Source organism: Epinephelus lanceolatus, chromosome 19 (assembly GCF_041903045.1).
Source record: "Epinephelus lanceolatus isolate andai-2023 chromosome 19, ASM4190304v1, whole genome shotgun sequence".
NCBI classification, from domain to species: Eukaryota; Metazoa; Chordata; class Actinopteri; order Perciformes; family Serranidae; genus Epinephelus; species Epinephelus lanceolatus.
In genome coordinates, this window is record NC_135752.1 from 33578757 (window position 1) to 33593792 (window position 15036).

General features: G+C 38.0%; 1 protein-coding gene across 1 annotated transcript in view; it reads right to left on the minus strand.

Annotated features, from left to right (window-relative positions):
* Nucleotides 1-8192: 8192 nt before the first annotated feature.
* cntfr (ciliary neurotrophic factor receptor) overlaps nt 8193-15036 on the minus strand; it is a 357541-nt gene continuing 350697 nt past the window's right edge. Inside the window, exons 10-11 of the mRNA XM_033647215.2 lie at nt 13101-13227; nt 8193-9810 (exon numbers count right to left, since the gene is read on the minus strand). Of these exons, the coding sequence (XP_033503106.1) occupies nt 9810; nt 13101-13227 (128 nt within the window). The 3' untranslated portion in view covers nt 8193-9809. The remainder of the gene's footprint in view (nt 9811-13100; nt 13228-15036) is intronic.

A 15036-nucleotide genomic window follows, 5' to 3' on the forward strand; every position in this document is an offset into this window, starting at 1 on the left:
TTGCAAGGTCCTTGTTCGGAAAGATTACTCTCCCATACAATCAGTTTTAAAGATACTTTTAATTCAATCAAACCCAAATGGCACCAGTCATATCCTCCCTGTCACAGTCAATAACCAGCCTGTAGGAAAGTGGAACAATTTAAGTACTTGGAGGACAATTATTAATCAGACATGAACTTTTAATGGAAACTCAGAGAGCATTTTTAACAGTACCTGTCACAGAAACAGCTCCAGCAATATATTTGACAGTGCTGTATGCAGGAAGGCTAAACGTATAATTTCCGATGCCCCACATCCACTACACTCAGAGTTTGTGCTGCTTCCATCTGGGCGTCGAGTTAGGGTGCCAAGAACCAGTCGCAACATATAAAAGAGGTCCTTTATCCGCTACGCCATAAAGTCTGTTGGGAATATACAGTATATGTATGGGAACCTCATTATAAACTATTCGATACATGATAGCATGTCAATAGTCTAATAAAGAACACTGTGTTAAATCTCTTGGACAGGGGTGCCATCTTGTGAGGATGGTGCTGCAGCTGCAGTGGTCAAGCAACACTATTTGGACGAACTCTTAACAACTCAGATCTGGATGACATGGCATTCCAAGGCTGAATTACAAACTTTGATGCACTACCTTTACCCTCAAACCTGGACATTATAAACTAAATTTTGGACAAAGTGCATAGCCAACAGATGAGTGATGGAGATAAGACAGTGTGAACCTCACAATTAGGCACCCTCATCCGATATGGCATGACCTATACCTTCATATTCACCTTCATATTCTCTATACATGTTGAAAGAGATTGCATCATGTCATGAATCACATATGTCTCAACTGTGCTTGTGTTTTGTGGAATCCATAGAGTTATGGGCTCTGACTGTGACCAGGACTAAGATTAAACATTATTAACACAAACTACGTTCAAACATTTATAGCGTAAAGGTTCAATGTTGAACACTGGAAGTCGACTTGCCAGTATTGAATTTTCTAGCTGGAAATGGAGAACTTGAGGTGTAAGGTAGGTTAAGGTAATGCTCCTTCAAACCTACAGTTAAAAGTGATGTTCGAAATATTGACTTGTGTGAATAACCCTAATTCTCAGAGCCTGCAACTTAGGATGGACAATATAGTGAGAAAAGAGAAGTTTGACTCTATTCTGCAAAGACAAGGCAACATTCCTGTCAGTTTTAATCAAAGATGGATCAGTGACTACAAAATATTCCTCTACAAACAAACATTTATCATGGCAAAAGGTAAAGCAACATAGGGATGTGATGGTACTAGTAATGTCAGCATTTCTAGAGGGATAGAGAAGGTAACACAGATACAGACGATAGAATTGTTAGTGTGATCACTGATAGACCCATATATCTGATAACTAATTTTTAGATTTGAGAACTGATGTTTGTATCAGCAACAGCACAGTCATGTGATCGATGGGATTTCCACAAGAGCTCTTACTTTTAGTGGCTGCAGTTTCTCTGACGACCACTAGAGGGTGAAAGAGACCACAGAATGAAAACAAATGATCAGACACTAAACAGTGTGACTTCATACTGTAACCTAACAACATGCAGTGGTTATTGTGAAGTGACTGACTGTTCGCTCAGAATAATTTACTGTTCCAGGATACAAAATGTGCTTGAGACACTGTGTACATCAAACTAACTGTTGTCTTGCAAATAAATGTTGCTTTAGATATATTTTTTCCTCCCGTTATTGAACCCTAACTGGCAGATAATATTTGCTCCCCCATTTTATTTTATTAGGCAAACTTTGCTGAGCGCTGTGCAATAAATTTAAATTTCATCACTCATGTAAAATCCAATTTTAATAATGTCTCTATTAAAGATCTGAGAAGATCATATCAGTTTAATCCCTTTTAATGAGATGTCTTTAATGAGCCTGGTTCCCTTTATTCTAAATGACTTCCTCAGTAGGTTGCCATTTAGAATTTAGGAGTTAATCAGTGGTTTGCTTTCTCTCCTTCTAATATCTTAATGCCTTATTTTTAATTTCTTTAACACGATTTTTGTTAATTTATGTCGTTATTGAACCTTTTTAGCAACATTATTATTATTATTATTATCACCATTATTCATTTATTTATTTATTTCTCTCTTTCTCTTCATCATCCTCCTCGCACGTAACTGCATATTCCTCTGGTTGCCGTTATTCATATATAAATATATGACACACTCATGTTCATACATGCGCAAAAACACTTACAATACAATATTCCAACTAACAAAAACAACTCGAAATCAGTACAATACTCGAACCATAACATCTTAGTCAGACATTTCCTGATATATTTATTCTGACTGGAGCAACTGTCTCCACATTTGCTTTGCAATTTGTCTGCGTGTCTGCTTTCCATAATAACCTGAAGCTAAAAAGCCTGATCCTGCCCTAAAATGTTTTCTCCGACACAAAGTGACTGGCAAAGCCTGCATATTTGGCCTGATTTTGTCAAATGATGGTCTAACTCAGGTCTGACTAAATCTATCTGAAGGACAATAAGCCTCAGTTCTCTGGGAGAGTGACAAGTAATCGTGAGAATCACCATAATTAGGAGAATGAGTCCGCAGTGAGTAACGTCTTGGACCCCAATGTTCTGGCAGTAATTGTGGTGAATAACAACATGACTCATGACATGAACTCTCATTACGTGGCACTTACTTATGACAACAAGTGTTTTCTGTTGTGTTTAAGGCTGAGGACCAGTAGGTGGAAGTCATGTGACTGGTTAAACTGAGAGGCAAACATCGTCAGGACTCTAATCACTTGGCCAAAGCAGACTGCTATGAAATGTGTGCCAATGTTCCTTGGTTTTGCATTAGCTGTCCTTTTAAGTCATATTTTCATGATATGAAACCATTGCCATTATGTGAGCACAGTGCATGACATGTTGGGTTTGCCTCTCATGTATTTAAACACTCAAAAGTTGACGGACACATAGCAAAAGGCAGAATGATGGTAACTGAACCACCCATTACTATGGTGGACTCTACTGATTTGCGGGTCACACCAGGACAGAGCAGATATGACATCAGAGAATTGGGATATACCATGCGTCTGAATTATTCAGCACCATGGAGAGAGGCACAGAGACACCGAATGCCTTTGAATGTATCAGCACCATGGACAGCGCACAGTGAAGGTGGTTGTCTTTGCTGCCCTCTAGTGGCCAAACTCAGCAGCTTTAATTTTTATTCCACTCAGTTTAAAAGTGGAAAATTAATTAAATCCAAATGTGTCCTGAATTGTTTTGTTGCAACCTGTATTTACTCCATATTTATCTTGTATTTAATTTAATTTTATTTTTTTGTTTTATTTATTTCTATTTTCTTCCTCCTCTGTTTTTTTTATATTTGTTCTTTAATAAACTTTTACCATCTTCTTTTCTATTATGCTGTGTACACCTTTCTCTGTCTGTCTTAGTTTAGGTTGCTGTAGACATTCTAAACTTGTAAAAATAATCTTACAGCAGTGGTCCTCAAATGGTGTGCTGTGGGAATTTGTGATAACCACACATTATTATTGCAATATTCAACTGGGCCTACACAAAAAGCTATGAATGAATTATTAATTGACTGTATCAGTATGTTGTGCACGCCCATTTCCTAATAAAGAGGCAAACTCTACCTAAAAAAATACATGTAATTTAACGTAATTTAAAAACCTTTCCAGGAGCCTATATGTCGCCGTTTGGAATCATAAGTGTGTGACACATCACTTTATCTTACATTACTTCCCATTTAAATGGATGTGTTATTGGCGCTTTGGTGTAATTTTAAAAAGTCTAAAATTAATTTTTGAATCATTTTGTTAATAAATATTTCAAGAGCAATAGCTGGTGGTCAATTGTTATTTGATATTAGTAAACAAAAACAAACATTTATGGCATGGTAAGAGTGATAACACACGTTATAAAGGCTATTGTGCACACATATAAATACAGGTGTGCCTTGGGCAAAAAAAATTGAAAACCACTGTCTTAGAGTATGAACATAACATCCATAAACATCCAGTGATATTAATACCTTTCTGATAGTGTCAATCAAACTTGAACATGCAAGTAAAAGAATATTTATGGCTGCGCTGTTTTACTGGATTGCATTAGATTTCACAGGTGTACCTAATTAAGTGACCACTGAGTGTATATTCAAATTCAAATTGACCTAGCCTCCTAATTAGTGTGCATAGCAAAAAATGGTTTTGTGAAAAGGAAACAACATATTGCTGCCAAAAGCAAAAGCACAAGTGTCCATAACGAGCCACGTGTTTTGATGTGTTTAATACGTGGCTTCAAACCTGTGTGAAATGATGCCCAGAGGAACAAAGACTCATAAGAAGTTTGGAGGAAAAGTGTGTGTTGAGGTTCTGTAAATAGGTAAGAAGAAGAAGAAGAAGAAGAAGAAGAAGAAGGAGAAGAAGAAGAAGAAGAAGAAGAAGAAGCTAAAACACTGAGAAACTGAGAAAGACAGGATAACAGATATAGGAAGTGATGGAAAAACAGAGAGGCAGCGAGTTGAGTGTTTAAAGAGGCGAGAGCCAGAAGCCGGGGCGGAAGTGAGAGGGGAGGAGAGGTCGTGTCATTCATCCAGTTATCAGTGAAAGGTCAAGTTAGTCATTAGAGCAGAGTAAGGCTGCTGGAACTGACAGGCTCCGGATGGCAAACACACACACACACACACACACACACACACACACACACACAGACTTTCCTATATAGAGGTTAATGCTGATCATATGGTGGCACAGGAGGGGAGCACGGCTGAACATTTCAACTGCATTTGATCAAAGCTCAGTTGAAATGTTCCATGATGCTATTTATTAACTATATTTATTTATGACACAAAGATCAGGGACAATATTATTCTTATGTCATGGTCTCTTGAGGCTCCTCGCTCCCTTCATGCCCCGTCATTGCACATATTAATTGGGTTCTCATCGACACCCCAGCTCAAAAGACAAAAGACCAGTTAAAGGAAGGGAAGAGGGCGAAAGGAAGGAGAGAGTAATGAATGCAATATCCACGGCAGCAGATACTCTCCTGTCTGCACACACACCGAGGACTCCAGCTGACAGCTGTTAGATGGTGTATTGATTTGTCCTCGGTCTCAACGTTGGCCTGCCAGAACTTGTCAGAATATTGAAAGAAAGAGAGCTTGAGTGAAGAAAGCGAGACAGTGAGACAGATTAAAGAGAGAGGGAGAGAAAGGCGCAGGGAGCGAAGAGTTTAAGGTCAAAAGGGGAGTTTTGACCAACCGTATCTCCTTAGTTCCTGTGTTCCTTGTCGAATGCATGAGGTTGAATGTTAATATTGTTTCTATCTAAGAGAGTTTACCGCCGAGATCTGAACGTCTCAGATGGGGTATGAAACACAAGCAGTTGGACGATCACACAGGTTTGTAACAAAACTCCACTTTAGCCGAACTAGTCAGAAAATAAAGGGTAAAATGATCATCTTTTGCAACCATTCAGAGACTGTTGGCTTGCTCGAAACTCGTCTGATAGTCTGAATACTCGCGTTTCTGGCCTTGTCAGACTTTACTGTGGCAGTGTCACAGCGTTCCCACATTTCAGCCAATTACTTCTGTGAGTAACATGCTTTTGTAAATGCTAGAAATGATGGTCAAAGCTGCAGCAACATCAGCCAAGTCTTGGTAAAGTACAATTATCCTTTAAGATCCGGAAAATATGAATACATTTCCAAGAAGTACACACGTGTCCAAAGGTGTTTGCAGCTATTTAAACACAAATATTCATTCATTCATTCCTTTCTGTAACCCCTTATCCTACTGGGAGCCTATTCAAGCTGACATTGGGTGAGAGGCAGGGTACACCCTGGACAGGTCACCCAACTATCACAAGGCTGACACATAGAGACAGACAGCCATTCACACTCACATTCACACCTACGGACAATTTAGAGTCACCAATTAACCTGCATGTCTTTGGACTGTGGGAGGAAGCCGGAGTACCTGGAGAAAACCCACGCTGACATGGAAAGAACATGGAAACTCTGCATATAAGGTCTGCCCCACCCCAAGTTACGAAACCCCCACCCTGGGTTCAAACCAAGAACCCTCTTGCTGTGGGGCATCAGTGCTGACCACTGCAACACTGTGCTGCCAACACAAATATGAAGACTTAAAAAAAGGAAAGAGTTCTTGTACCATTGATGAATAAAGGGAAACTGTCTAGCTCTCAAACAACAATGCCAATGTCATTCTAGTAGCACGCCTCTAAAGATGGTAATATCTGTCCAATGGCCAGTCCGTACCCCACTATTAGTGGATTGCCATGACTTGCTATAGATATTCATGTCCCCCAGACTACGAACCCTTCTGACTTTGGTGAACCACAGACTTCTCTAATGCCAACAGCATGTCGATGTTTGTGGTTGTTATTGGAATATCTAAAATTTTCAATGGATTGCCGTGCTGTGCCAAGTTAGGTACATACATTCATGTTCCCCAGAGGATGAAATTGTTAATGATTCAGGGTAATATGTGAACATCTACTTGATTGAATGTCACACAACTTTCCACACACATTCATGGCCCCCAGATGATGAATCCTGCTGACTTTGGTGATCATACTTTTCCTGAAGCGACACCAGCTGGTTGGCAGTTGTGGTTGTTATTGAAATAACTCAACTATTTGGTGGATTGGCATGTGATTCGGTACATTCATGTTCCCCAGAGGAGTGAATGCATATACTTTCATCACCTGATTTTGCCTTGAGCAGCATCTGCCGCAGCTGCACTTAGTGCTAATGCACAAATGTTAGCATGCTAATGTGCTAAACCAGGATTGTGAACATGGTAAACATTTTAGCATGTTAGCATGTCATTGCAAGCATACTAGCAGTGGGAAACTAACACTTCCTCTTATAAATGCACTTTTTCAAGTTGCCCAAATAAGTGTCTTTCATAGTGAGGATATGTGTGCACCACATGAGACATATTTAATGTCCAATGACTGAGGCCAAATAAAATCATCAAAAAAATGATGGACACAACTCCTGTGCTGACACATCAGTTTAGTCCAGTGGTTCCCAACTGGTTCAGCCCCAGGGTCAAGATTTGTCCTTAGTCATCGTTGAGGTAGTTTGCTGTCTCTGTCAAGTAGCTGTCCATTAGTCACTTAATCTACAGCAGGAAACAGCACTTCAAAAGTAAAGCTCTATGCCAGGAATCCACTGTACTTCAAAATAAAGTGTGTTTTTTAAAAACTTGACACATTTGCAAGTCACTTGTGGTCCATAACGAATCGACCCACAACCCACTTTTGGACCGTGACCCACCAGTTAGGAACCACTGATTTAATACATTTTAAATGTCAAGAAAAAAAAAAGAGATGGAAGTCAAAAGAAAGTGATACATCACACCCAAACCATAATCTGAATCTGTGAATAAATGTCTCCCATTGCGCCAAAGTGAGAAAAACATTCTCTACATGGTCACAAATTTTGATTCAGACAACCTGAAGTGAAGGAGTGTTTGTCTATGGCAGAAAGTGGGAAGTAAAAAATTGATCATCACTGTTAATTCATGAAGTTAATTTGTTAACTTAGGTCCAGGAGCAGGGCCATGCCTCCACCACACCTCTGATTACCTGCCAAGCCTACTTATACCTGGTCGACCCATCCTGCTCTGTTAGTCTTGGATTACTCAACCCACCTTCACTGTCCCTTCCCCTTCCCTTCATCCTTCCTCTCGTCCCTTCTCCCATCATCTCTTCTTATTCAATCTGGTGCATACCTCTCCCATGTCTCATTCTAGGTACCGTCTAGGGGGCCTGTAATCAGCTCGGGTAAAAAAATACGCCGGTGACAGATCCCCTATACTGAGTCTACCTCTGTCTGACCTCTAGTACATCCTCCCAAATCAACGCATCAGAAGACATTTCTCCTCCACCTTCACTCCCTCTTACATCCATTCACCAGTCCTCAACAACTAACCTCCTGAAAAACAATTAAACATTTAAACGTCATGGAAAGTTACTTGTGTCTTTGTGCCCGTTTAAAATTAAATTCCCCTTTGCATTCACCTTCATCTTTTTTAATCAGGAGACAATAATTTGGATCACCCAATCAGGGCGGGAAGCAAAATGCGGCCCTGATATGTATGCCCTGGAAAGGCGAAATGAGAATGAAGCCAGCGTGTCATCATTCATTGTGAAATGGTCACATTTAATGGTTGAAACCTGTCATTGTATATACATCTATAAAAAAGACCCCAGGTACAGGTTACGACATTCTACTGCTAATACATACATTATTATTATTATTAAATAATAAACTTTTTGTTCAATGTTAAAGTTACATATCATAGTTTACAAAATAGGATCAAGGAGAATTAAGCCATTATGAATCTCTGAAAAAAAGAAACAAAAAACAAAACTAAAATCCTATATGTGTGTTTGTATTATTTGTCCATAAGATAAAAAAAATACAATAAAACACATCAATATTCCTTTGAATAACATAATATTAACTGGTGATATTGGCTATTGAAATGTAAACTGCAAAAAGACATATTTTGTGTTCGTAAAGGCGTCAGAATTTTGGAAAGCAAACTGTTTTGTGTTATTGTATCTTACAGCATAGAGCAGAATGAAAAACCAACAAAGCTCGCATCATTGTTTCAATAACCAACTTCGTCGTCGTTGTCGAACCAAAACAAATAGGTGGGCAAAGAATTGTTCAGTCTCAAATCCACTTTATTTTATTTTTATTTTCTTTTACAATCCAGGTCCTCTTTGCCAGTCGGTGAAAGCAGAGTGTAAAGCTAATTGTCTAAATAAGCCAGACTACCGTTACTGAATTCTTCAAAGTGTTAGTCCTCATATCCAAAAAAAAAAAAAAAACCCAAACAAACAAAACACCCCGACTCGCTCCGTCAGTTTGATTCAGTCGCCGCAGACAGATTCAGAGTCAGATTGAGTACTTGTGTGGCTTCTTTGTTAAATGGTACACAAACAGGAGCTGCAGGGTTCCTCGGACTCGTCCCAAGTTTCATCCGTACACTGTTTGAGTCGACATCAATCGAGTGTTGTGCACACGCACGCACGCACATAACTTTCTGGGGGGGTTCTTCAACCCACGACGAAGGCAGACACAGGCTTCAGGAAGCTCAGTGAATTGTTTGGGAACCACTTTGTTGGGGGGTGAAGTTGAGTCTTTGGCATGATGATTTAGCTGTATGGGGACCGCTACGGTAACCATACACACAAACACACACGCGAATGCTCTATGTGTGTGTGTGTTTGTCTGTATCGTTCTGCGATTTCAGAAGGAAGTAAGAAATTAATTCATGATCAATAAAAAATAGAACAAAAAGGTAATGATGAGGAGGATTTTTGAGTTGATTTTCTTGCTCTGAAGAGGAGATTCCCAAACCAAACTGTTGTCTGCCCAAAAAAGTCTGCTGTGGCCCTTTAAAGCCACCAGGGGGTAATATAAGACTGTTTATACTGATATCACTGCTGTTGCTGCTCCTGTTGCTGCTGCTGCTGCTGCTGCTGCTGTTGTTGATGATGGTGGTGGTGGTCGTGATGCCGCTTTCAAAAGTTCCTCTGAAGAATTTCTTTGTCACCATTAATCAAAAATGCTGAATCGCATTATCATCGTCTGGTTTCATGTCTAAGTAATCTCGGTGAGTAACTGTGTGATGGACAGAAAATGATCAATGCACTGTATCCTTGAAACATGTGCAAAATAGAAAAAGACCAGCCTCCTCCTCCTCCTCTTCTTCCGCCTACTCCCTTCAGGAATAAGACATTTACATCTGGGGAGAGAAACAAAAGCACAAATTAGGCATCACAAGCTGTGCCTGATTATACAACTGAAACCGACCATTTTTTTTTATCCCTTGGGATTTGCCTTTTTTAGTTAGTACTTATGCTGGATGTATGTTTGTATCTTTGTACTCAAATAAAAGTACTGATTCCTAATAGGGCCCGATCAATATTGGTATGTGGGTCCCATGTGGGTCGTAAACGGGCCCTACATTGGATTGTCCACAGGTTCCATATTGGCCCTGTGACATTTGCCCACATGGGTGGGTTTACCAAGATAAGATGCCCATCTTGGACCCACTTTATACCCAGGTAGTCCCAGCATAACCCATGTGGGCAACTGGCATCTGGCCAATATAGAACACATGGACAATCAAATATAGGGCCCCGTTTTTCAGCCCATTTACTACCCACATGGGCCCCACATACAAATGTTGGCCCTGTCAAGAGGGTCACAAGATATATGTGGGGACTCCTGAGAAAAAATACTAATTTCATCTTCAACAATTTGTAACAACTGCTTTAATCTTTAAAGAGTAACTTGGTATTTCCCAACCTGGACCCTATTATCATACGTTTTAGTGTCTCAGTGACTAACAGGAACAACAGTTTCTGAAATTGGTCCAATATTGAGTGAAAGTGCACTGTCAATTTACATCTACTAAAAGTCAAGTCAACTTTATTTGTATAGCAAATTTTATATGACAAGTGTAACCTTACTGTGCTTAAGACACATACATACATGACAAACGTAAAATATTATATAAAATAATAAGGTATTACATAAAAACAAGCAGGAAATGACAAAAACAAAGAAATTAAGGTGTTATTTTTATCATTATTCTTAAAAAGGGGCAGATAATAAAAATTTTAATACTCATTTCTAAAACAAATCCTGACTATATCTTGCGAAAAACGACACATTTTTTAGTTTACTTTTAAAATAGAAGACTGTTGTAGTGGACCATAGTTCATGAGAAAGAGAATCCAGAGAGTAGAGAGCACCATGAGCTGATTGACAGTTGATTTTAGGTACAATAAGTAGCTAATGACGATCTAAGGGATATCTCTGCTGTGCACTACAGCAACATAGGAAGGAGCTAAACCATTAAAACATTTAGTATTTTAAAATCAATTCTTTGTTATATTGGGAGCCGTTGAAGAGAAGATAAATTAGGAGTTATGTGGTCAGACATGAATAAGCTGGAGTGTATTTAACATCTGCTTTGTCAGTCCAGCAAAAAGTCCAGTACAGTAAACCAGCCTACTGGAAATAAAAGCGTGAACCAGCTTTTCAGAGTCTGACTGAGACAAAAAGCATCTAACTTTTGATATATTTCTGGGGTAATAAAAGGCAGGCTTAGAAATATCAGAGATGTGCATCCGGAAGTCAAGATCAGTGTTTTGACATGCTCACATGGTACCATCCAAAGTCTGATATCTGCACTGGATGAGATCATTTATCGGGCTAAGGTTATTGGTGGAAACAGATATGTATAACTGTGTGTCATCGGCATATGATTGATATATTATATTGCTGTATTATGAACCCAAGCAGAAGCATGTACAAATTAAACAACAAAGGACCTAAAAGTTTTTGTTTTTGCAACTGACGGGCTCAAATCATCATTTTAAGAGTTTGAAAACATTTTGGAAAGGATCCCTGCAGAGATAAACCTTTTTGTTTAACCAGAAACAGCCTGGAAATGGCGATCGCCAAACCGACCAGACTCCATTTAAAAAAATTGTTATTTTATCCTCGTAAAACACACTTTATGCAATGTCACCAGAAACAAAATAAAACTCAAGAAAACCAATTTAGTTCATCTTTCCACTGTTTCAACAATCACCAACTTTGGTTTGGTTGAAAAAAAAAACCCTTAATCCACCTAGTAAGATGTTAAAATATGCTCTATACATGCTAAAATAACTGTTCATTTAAATGGAGTCTGGTGGGTTTGCCAATGGTGATTTTGGGGCTGTTCCTGTTAAAGAAGAGGATCTTAGGGGGTGATCACACAGAAGTGAGACGCGGACACTTCAAAGACGCCTGAAACGCTGAAAGTGCTTATTCAATGCATGCTAGCTACTGGCGTCTGATGCTCAAAAAATTGAAAATATTTTAACTTTTCAGCGTCTACGCGCATCTAAAAACGTGCATTTAAAAAGAAGCGTCTAAAAAGAAGCATCTACAAAAACGCCAGAAAAACACCTGTCTAAAAAGACGCTTGAACGCTGCTCAGACACGCCGTATCATAGGAAAACAATGGTTTTACTGGCGTCGCGTTTCTGGCGTTTCATCTCGGTGTGATCGCTCCCATCACTCTTTAACAAAAAGGTATATCTCTGTAGGGTTCCTTTCTCTAATGCTGTCAGACACTTAGAATCACAATATGAGCCTGTCAGTGGCAAAACAAGCACTTTTAGGGGACCTTTGCATTGCAGTTCATAAGCTCATCGTATAGCTGTAAAATAGATGTTAACTATAGCTGTCAGATAAAGGTAGTGAATCAAAAAGAAGACTATTTGTCCCTGAACTGCAGTGAAGCAGAAACATAAACTAGCATTGGCCTGTATTACAAAAACAAATCGTGATCTGAAGAGATAACACTGTGTGTCAACAGCACATCACAGATTCCCAGTTGGACCCACTGGAGTCGAGGGTACGGTCGGGGAATTGGCATGAATGTGTCTTTAGCATATTCATCCAACCAAAGCTGGCTCGCTTCGTCCTCCAGTGGTTAAAATGAGCAGCAGGTGTTCAGTTGGGGATGCAGCCATGTTTAATGTCATTTGGTTAAAGTGTTATTGTAGGGATGCTGTTGTCAGTGTGTCTCTTTTTATCTCGCAGGATGCAAAAACCATTTCCTGTTTGCACACCTTTAACAGAGAGCTTTGTCGTAATCCGTGACATTCAGCGTTTCAGCATTCATCGCTCAACATCTCCATCTTCGACAAGAGACGTACTATTACAACATGATTCATAGAGTAAAACCTGTAAAATTAATGAAATGGGACAGCTTTGAATTGGATTTTTCCCTCAATCCCTTCTGGGCTTCTGCAGAAAAATATGAAGAAAAACACCCCGCTGGGTCATAAAACAAACTCACCCAATCGTTGTTGCTCTTGTTCTATTAAACATGCTCTTGACATCGATAGACATGCATCGACTTGCCAATATGTGACTGAATGACTGAGCTCATAATCAATGCAAAGATGAGGGGCTGCAGACTCATTACAAGATGTGTGTGTGTGTGTGTGTGTGTGTGTGTTTGCTCACCACATGAACAGCAGCAGCATTCCTAACAGCAAAGGGGAGAAAAATGTGAGGAGCCTGGCAGCTCTGCCCACTGGAGGTTCAGCCTTTTGTGGTGCGTTGGAGGACGGTATGGGGGAGGTCTTAGTCTCTGGAAAAAACACAACAAAAAAAACAAGAAACAATCAGCAAACACAATAAACCTTACTGGACATATTTTTAATGATCACCTTTAAATCCTTACTCCAATTTTCCTCATCGAGGTTACACAACTGTTTTCGTCCAAAACGTTCAAACCGTCGTTTTGATGAATGGATACTGAAAAGTGCTCATCATACCGGGAAGAGCCAAACAGAAAGGAAAATACAGTGTATAGTGGGATCAATTCTAATCTGCAAGTGCAATCAATATGGGACTTGTCAAGGCCGTTATGAAGTGAAGTGGACGGAAAAAAAAAACTCATTCATACTAAGGCCGCAGGGAAACGGAAAGAGAGAAGGACAGAGACAGAGTGAAATAGATAGATAAAAAATGGAGACAGAAATACGAGAAAATGAAACGAAAAGTGAGGTAAGAACCCTGAGGTAAAGGAGACAGTGAATCGAGGAGGAGGTGGATAAAGTTTTAAAAAGGGGGGGAATGTGCACTGCGGCAGTAAATGTACTGCTGGTAAAATATGGTCTGATGAAATATCTACCCATCATATGCTGTATATTTAAATTTACAATACACACCCAGAGGAGTTGACCAACTAGTCTCATCATGTAGGTCACAAAACAGAGGCCGTTGCCCTGGTAATATTCCAGAATAAATAAAATAAAATAAAATAAAATAAAATAAAATAAAATAAAATAAATAAATAATTATAATAATCATGAAAAAAGTTACTAATAATGATTGTGCTTCACTTTGGTTCTCTCAGTTTTACCCATAATACGCTGTATATTTGATTTTACAGTACATAACCAGAGCTGTTGACTCAAGTCCCAGGTGGGTCACAAAACAGAGGCCACTGTCCTGGTAATAGTCCAGAAAAAATATAATAAAAATAAATAAAAAAAAGAAAAGAAAAAAAAAATATATAATACAAATAAATAATAATAAAAATAAAATAAATAATAATGACAAAAAGTCCCAAAAATATAAAAATAAAATAAAATAAAATAATTTAAAAAAAGAAAAAAATAACAATTATAAAAACTGTCATATTATAGTCCTAGTAATATTCTAGAAAAAATAAAATAAAATAATTAAAGAAATATATAATAAATAATAATAACAAAAATGTCCCAAAAATATAAAAATAAAATAAAATAATTTAAAAAAGAAAAAAATAACAATTATAAAAACTGTCATATTATTGTCCTAATAATATTCTAGAAAAAAATAAAATAAAAGAATTAAAGAAATATATAATAAATAATAATAACAAAAATGTCCCAAATATATAAAAATAAAATAATTTAAAAAAGAAAAAGAAAAAAATAACAATAATAATAACTGTCATTATTATTGTCCTAGTAATATTCTAGAAAAATAAAATAAAGGAAATTATTTAAAAAAATAAATAAATAAATAAAAAATATAGAAATAAAATAAAATAAAATAAAACAATTCCAAAAAAGAAATATAATAATTTAAAAAAGAAATGTAATACTACTAATAATAATGATAATGATAATAATAATAATAATAATAATAATAAAAAAAGTTACTGTGACTGTGGTACATTCCCAGCCTATTCGGTTATGTTCAAGCGTATTGAGCTGGTACTCACAGGCTTGTGGCAAACATAAATATCCTGAAAGTAATATGTGCTTAAGGTTTTTTCAGTGCGTTGGTTTGGTTTAACATAGCTTGACGAATAAAAATATCACAGTTTAATGTTTTATAAAATGGGCCACTGTCGCTATAGCTGCAGGCAGCACAGTAGATATTAACTCATGCACAGTGTTTGCAG